The sequence below is a fragment of the Ornithorhynchus anatinus genome, chromosome 1, assembly GCF_004115215.2.
Source record: "Ornithorhynchus anatinus isolate Pmale09 chromosome 1, mOrnAna1.pri.v4, whole genome shotgun sequence".
Taxonomy (NCBI): domain Eukaryota; kingdom Metazoa; phylum Chordata; class Mammalia; order Monotremata; family Ornithorhynchidae; genus Ornithorhynchus; species Ornithorhynchus anatinus.
The window spans coordinates 110,569,318-110,589,246 of NC_041728.1; the positions used below are offsets into that span (position 1 = coordinate 110,569,318).

Genomic DNA, 19,929 nt, shown 5'->3' on the forward strand with positions numbered 1-19,929 from the left:
TTACGGGACAGAAGCAATTCTCATTTCCAAAATAATTTCTGAATCCCCGAATTCTGGGAAGTGTTGTGATTGATAGCTGCTGCCAGGAGTTAGGGAGCCTGTAATGCTTTCTCCCACTCCACTGCCAGTCTGCCTTTACTCCTGAGAAAGTCACAGGCTCCCACGGGCAGCACCAGGATGGGAGAAGCTCGCTGTGAACAGGGAACATATCTACTAACTCTGTTATATTGTACTTTCCGAAGTGCTTAGTACAGTGCTCTTTGCAGAGTCAGCGCTCAGTAAATGTGAATGATTGATTGATCGATTGATCATCTACAGACGAGATGTGCAGATATCAGAACATCCAGGATGAATTCGGTTGAGGGCGTTGTGGTAAAGGCCCACAAAATGATACTCCTGATGAGCATGACACGCTGTCCTCATATATACTCGGTTTGCCAAAGGGCCTAGAGTTGTCCAGTTTTGATTCAGGTCACAAGATGAGATGGGTTTTTTCCATTAGAAAAATGTTTAGATATTTCTCAGCCCCTACAGACGTACAACCTTAACGCTAAATCTTTGGGTAGTCATATACTCCTGTATCTGATCCGTGCCCACAAGGTGCTTACAGTTTACAGGGGAAGAGACACTGAAATACATTACCGATAGGGGAAATGATAGGGTATCAGGACATGCACGTAAATGCCGTACTCTGAGGTCGGGGTGAATATCAAGTGTTTAAAGGATACATCGCCAAGAAATATGTATTGCAGAAGGGAGAGGGAGTAGGGGAAATGAGTCTTCTTCAGAGAAGGTCTCTTGGAGATGTGATTTTAAGATGGTTTTGAAGGGGGGAGAGATGTGGCCTGTCGGATATGAAGAGGGAGGGAATCTCAGGCCCTAAAGAGGACCTGGGCAAGGGGTTGATGGTGAAACGGGTGGGATTGATTAGGGTGGTGTTAGAGGAGCAAAGTGTGTGGGCTGCGTTATAGTAGATCTGTGAGGTAGGACAGAGCTGATTTAATGCTTGTAAGCAGTTTCTGTTTAACGTGGAAGGTAACCATTGGACGTTTTTAAGAAGTGGGGAGACATGCTGAATGTATTTTTAGGAAAATGATCCAGGAATCTAAGAGAAGTATAGCCTGGAGAGGGGAGAGGCAGGGAGATCAGTTAGGAGGCAGTAGTAGTCAAGGTAGGATTTGCTGAGTGTTTTTGTTAGCATGGTAGCGTGGATGGAGAGGAAAGATTTAAGAAAGGAGAAATGGGTTTTTGAAGCAAGGTTGACAAGCATAGACTTCCTGGAATTTTACATAATTTAGTCCTCGGCCAATTATAGATGAGAAATGCAGTTACATTAATGTATTGATATTGAATCAGATGCAACAATAGAGTTGTCACATTGTAGTTCACTGGAAATAAATGCCCTCCGTCCCCACCTCGAGGTCTTTCCCAGCACTCATCCTCCGACCTCTTTTTTCCCTCTTTCATCCCAGTTTTCTAAATTGTTTCTCCATTTTCCTGAAATATTTGTGCATCCTTCCACCCTTGCTATCTGTATTCAGGGAACTAAAGTTGAAAACAATGTGTTCTAAAATTGAAACAGGGCATAAGTGCTGTTTGTCATAATCCAAAGTGTTTTAAATCAAGGCCTACCCCTATTGGAATTTGACAAGTTTTACTATACAGATAAATTGTCGATGCTCAGATTTTTCTTAAAATTTTTAATATTATATTAGTATTTACATTCCCGTTGGAGTGAAAAACTAGACACAAAGCCCCATCTGAAACTTGGCAATATAATAATATAATATCAATAATAATAATAATAGTATTTGTTAAGCACTTCCTATGTGCCAGGCACTGTTCTAAATGCTGGGATAGATGCAAGGTTATCAGGTTGTCCCAGGTGAGGCTCACAGTCTTAATCCCCATTTTAGAGATGAGGTAACTGAGGCACAGAGAAGTTAACTTACTTGCCCAAAGTCACACAGCTGACAAGTGGCGGAGCCAAGATTAGAACCCACGACCTCTGACTCCCAATCCTGTGCTCTTTCCACTGAGTCAGGCGGCTTCTATGTGCCACGCTGCTTCTCTACAGGAACTGTGTTCGACCTGATTATCTCGTATCTACCCCAGCGCTTAGAACAGTACTTGGGGCATAGTAAGCACTTAACAATTACCTTCATCATCCTGATCACCATTAGGTGCTCAGTGTGCCATGTTTATTAGTGTGTTTGGATTTGGATAGTTAAACTGTTAGTCCCCTTGGAATTGGCAGAAATGTTTGAAATCAACAACGTCCCTGGTGAAGGCATGCCTGCAAGTGGAAGCAAATAATACTGAAATTTCCATTGAAAGTTGAAGCTTAACTCTAGGCGTTCTTCAGTCGTCTGACTAGGGGAGTTACAAATTGTGAAAACCATCTTGGTTTGGTGCAAGTGCAAATAAACCGTTCCGGTAGCTGGTGGGTTTTCAAACTTTTTTATATCACAAACTTATAGTACTTTGGAAAGCGAGTGAGTCAGGAAGCTATAGTGGACTTGGATGAATTTTTTATAATCAGCCGTCAGTTTTAGAAAACTGAATGAAAATATAACTATTATTAATATGTCAAAATTAGCCAATTTGCCTACGTTAGGAATATTCTTTCACAAATAGAATCGGCATGTGATTTGTATATCAGATTCCCTCTTTAATTAATAAATGCTTATTGAAGTGAAACAATTGCCTTTAATCAAATAAATTAATATCCTTTTCTGTTAGAATTACCTATGTGTCTGTTGCCAACAGAGCATTTTCAGCACTTGAGTAGATAAAACAGCCTCTAATAGTGGCTTTTTTAAAGAAAGTAAGCAGACCCCTATTTGAATAACGAAGTTTGGATCCAATATGGCTCTAATCAAGAATGAAAATGAGAGTGAATTCAGTAAAAATCACTGGTTTATTTAATTTCCACATTTCTCCTTGTGTCTCTTTAATTGGCCAGGTCCGAAACGGTAATTTTGATTAGGTGAATTACGTGAATAATCAGCCCTGCACTTGGTCTTGAGAAGGGAGAGTAAAGTGTTCAACCAAGATGCCATTTTAAGATTAGCTGACTGCAACCCTGAGTTAATGACCAGCAAGCAGCAGCTGATGCCCCTGCTTTCATGGGGAAGCGTGGCTTTGAAGTGCATCATGTTGCTTAAATCAAATTGCCTCCTTCATATTTAATGTTTCTGCGATGGAATCACATTCTCCCTTGAGGTTATAACTTACGTCTGGCCAGACGTCCTGACAGCCCTGCAGTCCTTACGTCCCCTGCCCAATCTGGGCTTTTTGGCTGGAAAAAAATGTCCCAGTAAAGGATAGTTTTGTTCAATATCGAGGCTGCCTGGGATGTATCTGCTGGCTGAATGGACTAGTTTTAGAGTCCGAATGGGTGCTGATTTCGGCGGAGAGGCAGGGCTTACTTACAGCTTGGAAGGAAGTGAATTGGATAGGTCAGGAGAATGTACCATTCGAAATCTCCCCCCTCCTTTTCCTTTTTATTCACGTGTCGGATTCGGCAGGCTCTATGTCGTCGGTGCCCAAGGCTGAGCAGGAGGGAAAGCAGCCGGAAAGTGGATCTGCAGTTTAAAAGCTTGCCTTTTCTGTAGTCATTCTGCAGGCGCTTGGGCTTGTGATGGGAGCTGTTTTTAAAACTAACATGGTTTAATCCACTAACTGCATGTTGGGTAAATTCAAAACCCACATGCTCGTCCTCTTGCAGTGGAATAAGTCACATCTGATGGACATTTTCTGTGCTTATAGCATAGTAATGAACGCCTGACAGGCGCGACCTTTCATAAGACAACCCACACTATTGGCTTTCTGCCCAGAATATTGCTGCAACACTATCTGTGATTGGTTATCTCCCTATCATGCATTGCTTCACAAGGGGAAACGGCCCCTTTTTTAATAAATCTACGATGGCTGGCTGCAGTATGCTCCTCTGTAAGTATTTTGTGTGAAAGAAAGCGACGGACTTGAGTATTGACTAGTCTAGGATCACGTGGCAAGGGTGTAAATACTGTGGGACATCAGTGAAGTGCTGCTTGGTAAATTTTAACGTATCTGTTTTTTCTACAGGTTGGTACTAAGAAGTGCCTTTCCTGACGTCTCTGCTGCTTGGAACCGCTTCTAGATCAGTTTCTGCTTTTGCCTTGCTTGCTGCCAGCTAGACTGCGACGACAGCACGTCCACCCTCCACCTCTAGCCCAGACACCCCCATTTCTACTTATAATCAAGAGAAAAGCTCTAAGTATCTGGCATTGTCCTAGGCTGCTTTAGTGTTTTTTTTTTAAAAAAAAAGAAAAGTTTGCTGAAAAAGTAAGATATCTTCTGCCAGAAAATCAAGGAGGAAAAAAAATCATTTCTCGATTGTTGCTCTAAACTGCTGCATCTGTCTATGCCAAACTAATCAATACCAATTGCACCACAAAACCCGATTGCAAATTCAGCTGTGAGGAGATTACCTTTCAGACAACTTTACTGAAAGCAGCTTGGAAATTCTGTGTCAAAGGGTCTGCCACGTTTTCATGCTTGCATTTTGGGCTCCAAATTGGCACTGGGAATGGGTTTCTGAGAGCACAAGGCTGATTCCCAGGCCCATTTTTAAACGTTCAGTCTACTTATGATCCTAGCGTTCCTCTGAGTACCCAAACCTCTTTCGATTAACAGTTTCATGCTGTGCATTTCTAGTGGGAGATCATTTCCTTGATATCGACAACACCATTTTACGTGTTCCTGTAAAGCAGGGAGCGGGGGAAGAGCTATTTTGGAGGTGACTATTTCACCATTTCCAGTCTATCAGTTCGGCTTTTTTGGGGGGTTTGTTTGTTTCACTGAAATTTTAACTACCTGTAAAATCTAAACATGGCTGTTAGTGTCACACCGATTCGGGACACAAAATGGCTAACGCTGGAAGTGTGTAGAGAGTTCCAAAGAGGGACTTGCTCACGACCAGACACGGAATGTAAATTTGCACATCCATCGAAAAGCTGCCAAGTTGAAAATGGACGAGTAATCGCCTGCTTTGATTCATTGAAAGTGAGTAACTGTTCTATTTTTTAAGGATAAGCATTAATTGAATGAAGGAATTATAAACAGAGAAACCACAGAGCCTGGAAATCCTGGCTAGCCGTCTGTGTTAGTATTTTAGATATATGGTATCTCTTTTTATTGCTGGTTTTGTGGTTTGTTTTCCTTTCCAGGGAAGGGGTGGAAAAACGGATTAAAAGCAAGAGTTCAGGCTGACATGTTGTTGTGGTTACTTTTTATCAGTTTTTTTTTAACTCCAGACTACCACCTGGAGCAAAAAAAGTAGCAAAGCGTATTTTACTTAGAGCCTAGTCAGTGTATAGATATGTGTGTGTTGTGTGTAGAGTGTGTGTGTGTGTGTGTGTGTGTGTGTGTGAGAAAAAGAGAGAGTATTTCCTTCTTCATGCTTATTAGTTATGTATTGTGGCCCACCTCTACATGGGCACACAGACTGATTGGAGAAGAGAAACAGACTATTTTTATAAATGATGGAGCAGATGCCTCCGTTATGTTTACCAAAACGGATTGCAACCGTCGGAGGGTAGTGATTTGAGCTGAGAGATAGCATTTCCTTTACAGGTTAAAGCTCGTTCTAGAAAGAACACTAACAATTACAGTCCTTCGGCCTTTGTGATTTCCACCTTTCTTTTTAAAGTCCACAATGCTCTAGAGGTAGAAGCAAATATATTTCTCAGGAAATGTAATAGTAAGGTATCTCTGTAAATGCATGAATTACAAACCTGGGTAAGTTTCATGAATTTGGAGGAATATTGAATCAGTAAAGCAATCATAATTGTTTTTAGCTTCCAGATTCCTTATGTGCGTAGCTTAGAGTTCTTCTTGTTTTTGGTGAATGTTATCGTTTCTGCTTCAGAAGACACAGAATCAGAACTCAATGTCAGAAAGTACTATCTTCGGTGCAAAATTCCCAGTCAGGCGACCGTATCATCTGATGCGCAGGCCAGGAGTCTGTTGGGAAATGGGTCCCCGCAAGCCTGAGTTGTGTCCTGATTTAATGTATAGTATAAAGCTTCCTAAAGCTTCCAGTCTGTTGCCAATTAGAGTGCATTTTTCTTTGTACAGTATCATTTTTTTATGTGCCAATTTTATACCTTAGAGTCAGTTTGCTCTTCTTTTTTTTCATTTTTGGTCTTAAAGTTTTTTTAAAAAACATTACTGCACAAACATTTCAAAATGATAATAGTACCAATATTGGCTCTATTTTAATAAATAAATGGCCGGGTTTCTGGTTTATGAGTTTTCTGCAGCAGCAGATTTACCTGTGCTAATGCCTGGCAAACTTTAGCATTACTCTGGGGATTACCCATCTACAGCGTCTGCAGGGGGTGAGGAAGAAGGAACCGTTGAAAATGAGCTGTCAGTGTTAGTTTAAGTTCAGACATATCTCTGCCTGCCCCCTGAATTTTCCATCTCACCTAATCTACTCACCCCCTCTTACCTCCCCTAACATATGCACGTACTAGAAAACCTCAAGACAGTTCCTATGGAAAGTATTCCCCTAATCCATCTGGGGAAACTTTAGAGGCTAAACTTTAACCTTTCCCTTGGACTTACTTCTTATCCTCCACAAAATGCAATTTCTCGGCCTGCAGATATATATATAGGTGGATAACTATCTGGGGAAATCATTGTGCATGTGGTCACCTAGGCACAAGCGTAATCAGTCACTGGCCCCTTCAAAGCGGGAGGCAGAGTGCTGGTTCCAGGTGCAGGGATCGAGCTATGCTCACGGGGAACCCATTTTGACCCAGTTATTTGGGCATGGCCGTGTTCTCATCCTGACAGACCATCCAGCCTGCACACATGCTGGACACCCCGAAGGCTACCTTTAAATTTGGGTGGGGCAGAGGGTATTTTCCCACCAGAACAGTTGCCTTCACAACCCTCAGCTACCACAAAGACCTTTTAAGATTCAAATGTTATATTTCCACCTCTCCTCCTGCCCGTCCCCTCGCATCATTTTTAATCAGTGGGTGCTTATAGCTACAAAACTGTCTCCGATTGAGTAATGTCGTAGCGGTGCATGATGTTCAGGCAGTGTTCCTAACAAGTACTGAGACAAGTTGTCGAGGGGTTTCCAGAGACTTTTTTTTTTCTTTTTAACTTTGTGATTCTAGGTTTCTGCACAAGAGAATGTGACATTATTAATATGGATAATCATACCAAAAGTACCCTGAATTAAACAGCATCTTTCTTCCCCAAACACAAACCTTCTTATATCTATTTTCTAATTTTTAAACTTACAAGCTCTCTATTTGGTTAGAAGGGGTATGTTTTATTAACAGCATTCACTAACTTCCGTTTTCCTTCCGTTTTAATTTTTTTTTAAATTTCCAGACAAATGAATATTCATTTAATGCCATTTAAAAATTTCCACAGTTTTGTCTCTTTGAAAAAAAAACACCAAACATCTACCAAAAGTGTAGCTCATGTTCCCTTTAACAACTGACTGGAAACCATAGAATGAAAACTTTTAAAAAAAGGCTTTGGACACCAGGACATTACTTTTATGTAAACAACATTGCCGATATTCTAACAGTGAACATACCTTTTGTTTCTAAATAGGTCAGTAGTCTACTTTAAAAAATCCTAGCTAGGTTCTCCGCAGCTTTGCGACTAAAACAACTGCAAATCAGACTTTACAACAATTAGGAATCATGACTCATTTGTTAGAAACCAGGGGAATTTTGGAGAGTTCTGAAGTTTCCTCCATGTCAGTAATGAATAGATCATTCATGCAGTCAGAAGGAATTTTGAAAACCTGTTATATGCTGACTTGTCAGTTAAAAGGTGCGCCAGCTACTGCAGAATGCTGGAACCTTGCCTTTTCTGTGCACTTGAGCATGAGATGGATGATGTCTGTGTCATCTGCTATTTTTAGAACATTAGCGAGGCAAACCAAATACTTTCTCCGGGGTCCCTGGTTAATGGCAGCACCCACGAGCCGTGCTGTTTCAGACTTTGACCATTCTCCCTGGGCCTTATATAAAATCGAATAGAGTCAAGGTTCTGGCTGGAAGAGGAGAATTTGTTTCATTGAAAATGAGTGGGAGAGAGGTTCCGGAAAGTGCCTGTTCATTAACTGAAAACAATTGGCCCGTTGAGTCTGACAGGAAGAAAATTGGGCGCTGATATTTTGGTTTAATAAGGAGACTTAAAGATCAGCAAAGAAGAATACAGAAGGGCAGGTGGGAATTGCAGTTTATTAGCTCTCAAGTATGTATGTCACATTAAAAAGAAGGAGAAAATCATTAAGATGAGTATATGATAATGAGGAATCAGCCAGCACTTGATAAATAGACATCAGAAACAGAGGGATAGCAAAATAATAGTTTGTAAATGGTTTGGTTTTCATTGTTTTTCAGTAAGGGCTTTAATTTTTACAGTAAGAGGCTTAATTTGCTTCTCATTTCAATCTTACTGCATGCTGTATGACAATTAAAGTGCCTTCAAACGACATATTGGACACATTAAGTATTCAAGTGAATCAGCCGTTTTGAAAATGTGCTTTATGGTGAAGAAGGGAGCTTTTATCATTGATGGTGAAGGAAGAACAGGAAGAAAGGTAATCAGAGCTGCCCGTAAATAACAAAATTCCACAACGTGATCAGATTCATCAATGACGATGAGTAAATGACAGTGCTCAAACTTCAAGTTACTTGTTTTGCATGAAATTATCCTGTAGTAGGACTATGCTGTTTTTGTTATCTGAGTGAAAGTGTATTAGGCATATTTTGACTTTGAGAGGTTTGTGTCCTTGTAGATCAGATTTCCTTTTTACAGTGTCATCACATTAAAACGTGTGTGTCTGGGTGTTTTTTGTTTCTTTTTTCTGCAGCACTCTTTGCAGGTTCTGGGTTGGATGCTGCAGTTTTTATTTTTAACATCGTAAGGGCTTTTCAGGACACCTGGTGCCATTACCTGCATCTGCAAATGCCACCCGCATTTCATCATACCAGAGTATCACTTATCCCAAATTGTCCCTTCCTTTTCAAGCCATAGAGCAAAGTGAGTTATTGGGTTTGATAGAGTAGCAATACAGCATACTGTAAATACAGACTTCTGTGGTCACTAGAACAAGATCAATCCATTGAATAGTGGGATTGAGAATTACGACAGGCACTAGGCAGTCGGTCAGTCAATCGTCAGTCACTTGTATTTACAGTGTGTGCAGAGCACTGTACTAAACGCCTGGGAGAGTACAATCTAATGTGTATTAGACACATTCCCTGTCCATAACAAGCTTATAGTCTAATGTACCTGCCAGTGTATCTCCAACTTAATCCTAAGGAACACACTTTAGCAGGGAAGAAACTGGTCAAGAAGGCTAAATCTGTAGGTAGACTTTCCTAAGGCAGTTGAATTTTGAAGCCGATGCACTGGGGATAAAAAACCAAACAAACCTGGAACCAAACAGGATGTAGGAAAGGGGAGTCTTTTCTCTCCTTTACTTAACAAGAGCCTAGATGTTGTGAACCAGCATGTTTTCAATTTTCATACCATTTGCATTTTACTCCTCCTGCCTTCAGTAGTTTCTTTTAAAAAGAATCAATCAAATGTATTTATTGATTACTTACCGTGTGCAGAGCACTGTACTAATTGCTTGGGAGAGTAAGGTATAACAGATGGTAGAATAGAAAATCTTAAATAATGATATCTGTGTACTGCTGGAACAAAATGCATGTCTCACCAGACAAGCTAAGCAATGCAGTAGGTTGTGAGCTGAAGGGACAGAGACTTAAATAGCTTGTTTTCGTGGCAGTTGAGACTTTTGAGCAGTTGCACTTCAGCCATACACTTTATATACAGTACATAACAGGTACTCCATTCTTTCTTAACATGGACCTTCATTACATTTTTTGGCTAGAATATTGTTATGGGCTTAGGGAATGTTTGTCCAGCAAAACAAGCCTGCTTGGATCCAGGCTACTGTGGTGTTGGGGGAAGAAAATAAAAAAGGATTGCGTGCATGTTTGCCCTGTCAGAAGAGGCGAATACTGCAGCTCAAGTTTTCCTTAATAGGGGGTATTGGAAGAACACAACCTCCACATTATAGGATAATTGGCTGAATAGTTATATGTGATCTACATTCCAACTTGAAGCAAATTTAGAAACAACCTAATTTTTTTTTCAAACAAATAAGCAAGTTTACCAAGACATACAGACATTTCTTATTTCTACTTAGTGACAATTTCTCTCAATATAAAAACATTAAGAAGTAGAGAAAAATAATTTCATTTTTTGACACTATTGATTCTCTACTATTAATGAACTACATCATTTTTCAGTTGAACAAGCTGAATGTTTTTATTTTTGGAAGCTCATAGAAAAACAAAGTATATAGTACACCCAAACTTTGAAAATGTATCATTTTCAAACTATAAACTTTAGTTTATAACCATTAGTATCAAGCAGGAAACCACCACTGAACATAATAATGGTTATTTTTTCCCTTGCTTAATATCTAAACATGTGGTTTCCCATTATTGGTCCCACAGGTGAAAGTTTTTCTTAAAGTGTAACTCTGTCAAGGAAAAATCCAATTTAAATGTAATAAAACGTGGTATTTGGGATAAAATTAGACTTTTGTTGTAGACTTTGAATCTTTAAACTAAAATTCGAATTCCTCAGCCTCCTCAATGCCCCTGCATAGCTTCACAGAGTTAATGTGTAGAAGGCTTTCTTTGATATTACCAACTGCCATATTATACAACGTAACTATAATTCAAAGAGGTATGCAAAAGAACTCCACATTCATGGAGCTATCACTAAGGATGGCAGTCAGAGTAGAGAGGCAAGAGATTGAATTTCAGGACAGCAAACAAGCTGAGAAACATAGGGATTCAGCTTGGGGAAGCTTACCTATCATTTCCTGTGACAAGGATAAGTAGTGGATTTCAACTATCAGCATCCCTAATCCAATACTTTTCTTGTTGAACATAGTATGTCCCTCCTTGCAGAGAAGTACAAAGCTTCGTATTTTCCTTCAAAGAGATTGCATTTAGAAAGCTTTTGTTGTTTTTGCATTGTTTTGAATTGTAGCAGAAATGTATCCTCTTATGCTGATGGAACTCACTGATTTTTCCTGATACTATGGTTAGGGCAGAGATAATGGTGCCTTGAAAGTTGGAGGGAAAAGGGGGATGCGGAGGAGCAGTTGAAACCATGACCTGGATTTAGTGGAACTAATAGATGTGATGCATAGCGATGGTATCGGATAATAATTAGCCATGTGAAGTCCTACTATCTATTAACACCTTCATTTCTTTATCTCTGAATATCGTGAATGATTTGAAGAAGTCATATGGGCTGTTTCAGAATCATCACCTGGGATATTTATGCTGAAGATAGTAAACAAGTTATCTGTGTCAATGCACTTTAGCCAAACAAAATCCTAAAATAAATTATATGTCCCCCTTATTACAACATTTTGTACTCCCAGGGGGAAGTGTTAAAAGATTTACCTTGGGCAGGGACGCCAGTGAGTACATCTCCTGGAGTCCGTTTCCTCATAATAAATAAAGTTTTATTCACTCAAAAATACAGCCATTGAATATTAGCTGTTGTGACGCTGTATGTCCAACATGGCTATCTTGCATCTATCCCAGTTCTTAGTACAGTGGCACATAGTAAGTCTTCCATTTTCCTCCTGTTCCTCCTGTTCCTCCTTCTCATTATTATTATTATTATAGTCATCATCATTTGTAGTTAGTTTCGGGACTCAGCTAGTGGAATCAAACAAGACTGAATAAAGCCTGTGAAGGAGATGCTAGTCAGAGGAGCCATTAAGTAATACATCTTGGAGGAAAATAAACGCTAGGAGTGGAGAGATCATTCATTCATTCATTCAATCGTATTTATTGAGCGCTTACTATGTGCAGAGCATTGTACTGAGTGCTTGGAATGTACACTTCAGCAACGATAGAGACAATTCCTGCCTAACAACGGGTTCACAGTCTAAAAGGGGGCTCACAGTCTAAAAGAGAGTTTTTCAGCTCATCCTGCCTTAATGCAAAACCCGGACTGTAGATGTTTCCTGTTGGCAGTCTTGATTTCAGAGACCCTTTTAAGGAAAGGAAATTTTCCCGAGCTCCCTCCGTAACCCTGCGTAAATTGTCATTTCTACCAGGGAATGCAAACTTGTAGTGAAAAATTCACAGTCAAATTTACATCCCAGGGAGAGTTCATTCAGTCGTTCATTCAGTCATATTTATTGAGCACTTATTGTGTGCAGAGCAGAGTTACGCGTGCAATCTCTTATGGCACAATTCTTTCCTCAGATTTTTCCATGAGAGTACTGTTTCTGCTGGCACCCCACAATTAGCATTAGACTCTGAATCCTGAGACATGATTATTCGTAATTAGCTTTGAGTTCCTATCTCCAAGTGTTCTCAATAAAGAAAGAATCTGATAATTCCAAGTTTCATTTTCAGGTGGAATTTGTACACTTTTCAATGGCTTCCTCCATTGGTAGCTGTATTCAAAGTCACTTAGAACTTAGAAGTTAGAACTTAGTAACCAATTTTCTAAGAGATGCAGTTCTGGGTCCTCTAGAAATCTCAGTAGTGAAACCTTGTTCTATTCCTTCATCGCTGTATGCATTGGGAAAGACCCAAGAAGCCTCATATTTCCCTATAAAATGGTGGCGCTGTGTATCAACTTCTAAAGAAAGTCTTTTCACCAACTTAAATCCATGAGACTGAAGATTACTATAAAGCAACGGAACCATTTGAACATTTGAGATGAGTTTCCTATCGCATTTAGAACCTTGGGATATGCCAGAGTTATGTATACATTACTTCTGTGTATTTCTCTCAAGGCCCAGGAAAAGCATGTGTTTATCTGTCATAGCGGGAATGAAGGAATGAGTACATTTGGTTAGACAATTAATTTGTAACACTGAAAGACAAAATTAAACTATATTAATTTATAAGCCCCAGATACAGGATTACTGCAATAAACTGTACATCTTTCCTGTAACCAAAAAAAAAAATAATAATTGCACTGACAACCATTGTTTCAGTGTTAAACAAGAAGGCAGTGAAAAGACGATTCAAAAAACAGGTGAAATAGTAAAGAGAGGAGATTATCAGCTGCAGGTCTTTTATATTGTACTCTCCCAAGCACTTAGTATGGAGCTCTGCACTCAGTAAGTGCTCAATAAATATGATTGAGTGAATGAATGTTTGTAAACCTTGTTTAAGCAGTTTGCATTGTGGAACTGTATCTGAAATCCTGTATTCATTCATTAGCACTTTGTTGGGAGCTAGCCTAAAACTGTCTAAGATTTACCAGTAGAAAAAATACATTCTTACAGTGAACTTTAACAGTGAACTTTAACACAATCACTTTTCTCCGTCATGCTAATGAGTCATCCGATTAATAGTATTTGTTGAATGCTTATTCTGTGTAGAGCACTGTACTAAGCACTTGGGAGAGTACAATAGAGTTAGTAGATGTGATAGTTGCCTTCGAAGAGATTACAATATTGCAGAGGAGACAGACCACAAAGTAAATTACAGAGAGAGGGAAGCAAGAGGGTTTAAAGATAGGTACCCAAGTCCTAATAAATTGGTACAGTGATTCTGTTACCAGACCACATTGTAATATTGCTTGCTGGCATTCCTGCACAGAACCATGAGGTTGTTATGGCCAGTTTTTTTCTTTTAATGGTATTTGTTAAGTGCTTACTATGTGCCAGAAACTGTTCTAAGCTCTGGGGTAGATACAAGGTAATCAGGTTGGTCACAGTCCATGTCCCTAATTGAGCTCACAGTCATAATCCCCATTTTACAGATGAGGTAACTGAGGTCCAGAGAAGCTAAGTGACTTGCCTAAGGTCCCACAGCAGACAAGTGATGGAGCCGGGACTAGAACCCAGGTCATTCTGACTCCCAGGCCTGTGCTCTACCCACTCGGCCATGCTGCTCCTCGACCAGTTCATGGCTGTGTTATCGCAGTACATTTCCTGCTCCTTCCATCACTTTCTCCACAGATTGCAGACTGTGTTGTCATTGGAGAATAATCTTTCTATTGCTCTCTGGCCTATTCATCATAAATTAATTCCCCAACTGGAATCTGCTTCGTATGCTAGTATTACATGGGCTAGGTACATAATTTGATGAATATCAGTCATGAGCCTGGGTGAGTACCAAATTATTCTCTGAACTGGTCCCAGGCATTAATAATAATAATGATAATGATGGTATTTGTTAAGTGCTTACTATGTGCAAAGCACTGTTAAAAGCACTAAGGGGAATACAAGGCTATCAGGTTGTCCCACTTGGGGCTCATAGTCTTAATCCTAATTTTACAGCAGAGGTAGTTGAGGCATAGAGAAGTTAAATGAGGTGTCCAAAGTCATACTGCTGACAAGTGGCAGAGAGGGGATTAGAACCCATGACCTCTGACTCCCAAGCCCGTGCTCTTTCCACTGAGCCATGCTGCTTCATGAGCCCTGCTAGATTATTAGGCTCCTTGAGGGCAGGGATTATTGCACTATTTTACCCCCCTAAGGGCTTTGTACAGTGCTCTGCCTATAATAGGTGCTCAATATATTCTATTGCTGAATTGATTGATAAGCTCAGATTCTAAGGTAAAATTTTGCACTCTTTATTTTACACAGAGTTTGCACTTTGTATATCGAGACCCTGCAATTTTTGACAGTGCATGCTTTAGCCCCAACTGTGAGTAAATTAAAAAAATGCATCTGCATTTAATAGTTTAGAACAAATTATGGAAAATGAAACATGACAAATTAAAGTTAGAAAAGCCAAGAAGATTTTCTATCATTTTCAATTTTCTGCATAAACACTGACATAATCAGGATTTAGAATCTGCATGCGACAGATAAATTACATCTGTTTCTCATCCCTGTCTGCCTTAGTGTGTTAAAGCAGAAATAATAATTCGCTTTCAGAGAGTTTTGCACATTCAACATTCTAAAATCTTCATAGATGGAAAATAAGTGGAGAAGAGCCTTCCAAACCTCTGTAGCAATTATAACAAGACAAAACTACAGATGGCGAAAACATTCTTAAGCGGGTGATTAAATAGGCCAAATTCAAAACATCTTTTGGGGAAACAATAGAGTCAGATTTATCTGAAGTGGCAGAATTGCATTCTGTTCTTAATGGTAAGTATTGCTTTGCATAAACCCCATCCACCTACAAGGGGAAAGAAATGAGAGAGAAAACAGAGCAAGAATAACTGAGGCACTCACTTCAGTTGCAAGAAGAGTCTCATTAAGAATTATCCATTTTAAATAAGCTATCTTTAGTTAGATTATTTTATCCTCTTTGTCAGCTAAGTGGAGGCTAATGAAGTAGATATCTGGCCTTGAGGAAATCAACTGTTTCATTGATGGGACACATTTTTCATAATTATAAACATTATGTGCTTTACAGCATACTAATTAATGGAAATCCCATTAAAATGCAAGGTAGATACTGGTAAAATGCTACCGGGACACTGAATTCTTCCTAGGAGAGTAGGGACACGGAACCTGACTTGTTAGGGAAGCAGGTCGATTTTCGGGGGGGAGTTTGAATCTAGAATTATCAGCTGCATTCCAGAATTTGTATGGTGCTTTTTCATCATGGGTATATGTTAAATCTAGAACTGTTAATCCATTCTCCAGTTGGCAGCGTTTCATATTAAGGGTTCTCAGATAGTGTTACAGTAACTTTTATGCTTCCTTTGCACAAAATCTCAGGTAGTGTCTCGGGCAAAAAGTAAGATATATGGCTCCTGATCGGGTTTAAATCCCTAGGTCTCACATCAATTACCTCAGGTTACTAGCCTTTCAGTTGGACCCCAAAGAGACCACTGGGCAACTCTCCATTTGAAAAGCAGCTGAGGTGGGTGATACGAAACAGGAAATGGTGAGAACATGAGTGTTCCTAAGAAGGAGCTGTGAACAGCGGTGCATGATATACGTAAAACTGTAAAAACAGTTTCCATTTGTTTCTACTTTGGTCATGGCTTTTACCATTAACTCAAGGACTGCAAACTAAAACAGTTCATATTAATTGTGTCACACAAGCAGTACATTTGCTGAGAAATGTGCTTAAGGGTTACTTTAGCAACATACTTTGCTGAATAGAAGCGTGGCCTGAAGAATCAGCACGGCCTAGAGGAAAGAGCACATGTCTGGTAGTCAGAAGACCAGGGTTCTAATTCCATCTCCATCATTTGCCTGCTCTGTGACCTTAGGCAAATTATTTAACTTTTCTGTGCCTCATTTACCTCATCTGTAAAATGGGGATTAATTCCTCCTCTCTCTAGTTCAGATGTGAGCTCCCTGTGGCATAAGGACTACAGTGTGATTATCTTGTGTCTACCCCAGCACTTGAAACAGTGCTTGAAACATAGGAAGCACATAAATACCATAAAAAATACATGCGACACCCTCAGTTTATAAGTAGCATATAGGCTAAGAATGGAGAGATTTATTATAAAACATATTTTGTGAGGTCTTCTGTCCTTTTTCATATCCTCATGGCAAGAACATCACTACTTGGAAAGGATTCTGCAGAGAATAATACATATTAGAAAGCAATTGTTGCATTTGAAGGAACCGCTTACATTCCAAGTAGAAATATAATACTTTGAATTGAGTTCTCAAATCTAAAGTAATTCAACAAGAGGCAAGGTTAAGAAAGAATAAAAAGAAAAAAAAAATATAGAAGCCTTAACTTCAAACTCCTTCATTTTGGCAGGTCAAGTACAAAATTACATTTAATGACAAATGAAACACTTCTCATGCCCAACCCTGACCCAGCAAGAAGAAATGTTCCTTATACTCTCTCATTTTCCATATCTGTAATTTATTTCAATGTCTATTTCCCCCTCTAGAATGTAAACTCCTTGTGGGCAGGAAACATGCCTACCAACTTGATTGTATCTTACTCTCCCAAGTGCTTAATACAGTGTTGTTCACACTAAGCACTCAAAGATGGTATTTAATAATAATGATAATGTTGGTATTTGTTAAGTGCTTACTATGTGCAGAGCACTGTTCTAAGCGCTGGGGTAGATACAGGGTATCAGGTTGTCCCACGTGAGGCTCACAGTAAAATCCCCATTTTACAGATGAGGGAACTGAGGCACAGAGAAGTGAAGTGACTTGACCAAAGTCACACAGCTGACAAATGTCGGAGCCGGGATTGGAACCCATGACCTCTGACTCCCAAGCCCGTGTTCTTCCACTGAGCCACGCTGCTTCCCTTGGTAAACACTGTAAGAAGCACTGAGATAGCTGGTAAGTAATCAGGCTGTGGACTCATTGACCGATTGGTTGATAGACCCTGTTAAGTCCTCAACAGATAATTAGCACCGGAAATGATTTTTTTAATGACATTTATTGAGTGCTTAACTATATGTCAAGCACTGTCGTAAGCGCTAGAGTAGATACAGGTTAATCAGGTTGGACACAGCCCCTGTCCCACAAGAGGTTCATCGTCTAAGTAGGAGGGAGAACAAGTATTTAATCCCCATTTTACAGTTGAGGAAACTGAGGCACACAGAAGTTATGTGACTTACCCAAGGTCACATAGCAGACAGTTGGTAGTGATAGGATTAGAACTCCGGTCCTCTGACTGCCAAGCCTGGACTCTTCCCACTAGGCCACACTTCATCTGTTGGTGGTATTTTGAAGTTAATTACTAGTTGTTTCTATGTGGTTATGGATGGTAGGAGTATTTTGGAAGACTTGTACTTTTTCCCATGAGTGTTGTTTCCATCCATTTTTGATTGGGATGGCCTTGTGGGCACTGATGTTATGCATTTATTTTCATCACTTTTTCTCCATTGTGAAGCAAAATGAATAGCAATTGTCATGCTTCGGTGATCCATCCAATTGAGTAGCCAAAAAAAGCCATGGTTTAGAGATATGTTGAGGATGCGGAGAAGAGTTTGAGAAAAAGCTGAAGGCTGCGAGGTAAAGTAGGGCAGCTAATGTAGAGGACAGACCAAGTTGCCTTTTCTGAATTTGTCCTTATAATTTCCTTGAGTATTCCCGATATTAAGAGGAAAATAATTCACACTCTAGTATTTGATCTTCTGTATTTTACCTTTGAACCATTTCACTATTCTTTTGAAATTTGTTGTTCACTCAAGATGTTTTTGAACCTTACCTTCAAGGTTTTTTTAAGTTTCCAAACACTACTTAGAATTTATATACAAGCTAACTGGTTTTGAGCATTTGCTTTCATTGTAATCTATGTTGCGTGATGTGAAAATCTAGTCACTACTCAAGTTAAACAGTCTTTACAGTGAGTCACACTCCAAACACATTGTTCATCTGTTAATCTTGTGCATTTATGGTAAGATATTCCTTTTCAGAAATGCATTACATGCATATTAGTGTATAGTACTTTTTATTTAGATGCTGAGAATCTTTAAATTGTTGATCATAATTCTTTGAACACCTGTCATAGTTGACAGTTACATTTACTAGAGGTGCACTTATGGCAGGCTGAATTCAAATGGCTGTAGATTCAATAATCATAATCATTCTGTTTATTGTAGTGTAATTAAAAATTGCACACATACACTAAGCCAAGTTTTGCAAGCAAATCCTTTTTTACGTAGAAATGAATGACACAGAAATTTTACAAAAGCAAGATAGGAATTTTTGATTGTCAGTCAGCTTCTTCAGTTGTTTCTAAAGAGCTGTAGACAAGCAGTTAGCTAAGCAAATCTAGAAATGCAGATATGTCATTGTTAACCTTAAATGTACAAATCTGGTTTATATCTGTCAGTTTGTACACAAATACACACACACGTGCACACACAATGCTCTTTACTTTATTCAGATAGTTAGAGAAGCAGCATGGCTCAGTGGAAAGAGCACTGGCTTGGGAGTCAGAGGTCGAGGGTTCTAATCCTGACACTGCCACTTGTCTGCTGTGTGACCTTGGGCAAGTCACATCACTTCTCTGTGCCTCAGTTACCTCATCTGTAAAAATGGGGATTAAAAAAGGTGAGCCCCACGTGGGATGATCTGACTACCCTGTATCTCCCCCAGCGCTTAGAACAGTGCTCTGCACATAGTAAGCACTTAACAAATACCATAATTATTATTATTTTCTCATCTCCCTTCTGAATTTCCAATGTCAAATGATCTTCTAGTCAAGCTATATCATCAATTTATAATCACGATATACTTTCCTTAAAAGCCTTCTTTTAGTAAAGAAAAGAAAAACATCATGTGCTTTAAGGATGTATTGCTTAGCTCATCTCCTGTCAAATTCCTTTAGCTCTTGCTTTTCCTCAGTACAACTTCCATTAATATTAGATGTCTTTATTGACAGAAAATTTTATATTATAATTCAAGAGAAGCAGCATGGCTTAGGGGAAAGATCACAGGCTTGGGAGTCAGAGGTCGTGAGTTCTAATGCCGGCTCTGCCATTTGTCTGCTGTGTGACCTTGGGCAAGTCACTTAACTTCTCTGCGCCTCAGTTATGTCGTCTGTAAAAATGGGGATAAAAAAAATGTGAGCCTCACGTGAGACAATCTGATTACCCTGTATCTACCCCGGTGCTTAGAACAGAGCTCTGCACATAGTAAGCGCTTAACAAATACCATAGTAATTATATTAGCTTTCTCAGGAGTAGAGGTATTTGCAGCAGATGTTCATTTTTCAAATCTGACCCTCCCGACAAGTTTCAGTAATCCATAACGAGAGGGAAACTCGGATTTCAAGTTCAGTGTAAGCCATCACTGTAAGAGGAGCCTTGCTCATCATCATCATCCCAGTTGCCAGTCTGGACCCAATATGGTCCAGTTCTCTGTTTCAGAAGACTGATTCCAAAAAATCCCTCTCCAGATGCAGAAAGAAGGCTTCAAAATAATAATAGCAGCTG

General features: G+C 39.5%; 1 protein-coding gene across 11 annotated transcripts in view; it reads left to right on the forward strand.

Moving 5' to 3' along the window:
- The window catches only part of MBNL1 (muscleblind like splicing regulator 1), a 290,117-nt gene that overhangs the window by 87,392 nt on the left and 182,796 nt on the right, over positions 1 to 19,929 (forward strand). For 8 of the 11 annotated variants that reach the window (XM_029069756.2, XM_029069761.2, XM_029069743.1 and 5 more), the window contains one exon: positions 4,090 to 5,049. The exons of 2 other annotated variants lie outside the window; for them this stretch is intronic. In XM_029069756.2, coding sequence (XP_028925589.1) covers positions 4,876 to 5,049 — 174 coding nt within the window. In that variant the 5' untranslated portion in view covers positions 4,090 to 4,875. Of the gene's footprint in view, positions 1 to 3,755; positions 3,955 to 4,089; positions 5,050 to 19,929 lie in introns of those variants that run through there. One more of the 11 variants, XM_029069752.2, reaches the window with a different exon arrangement.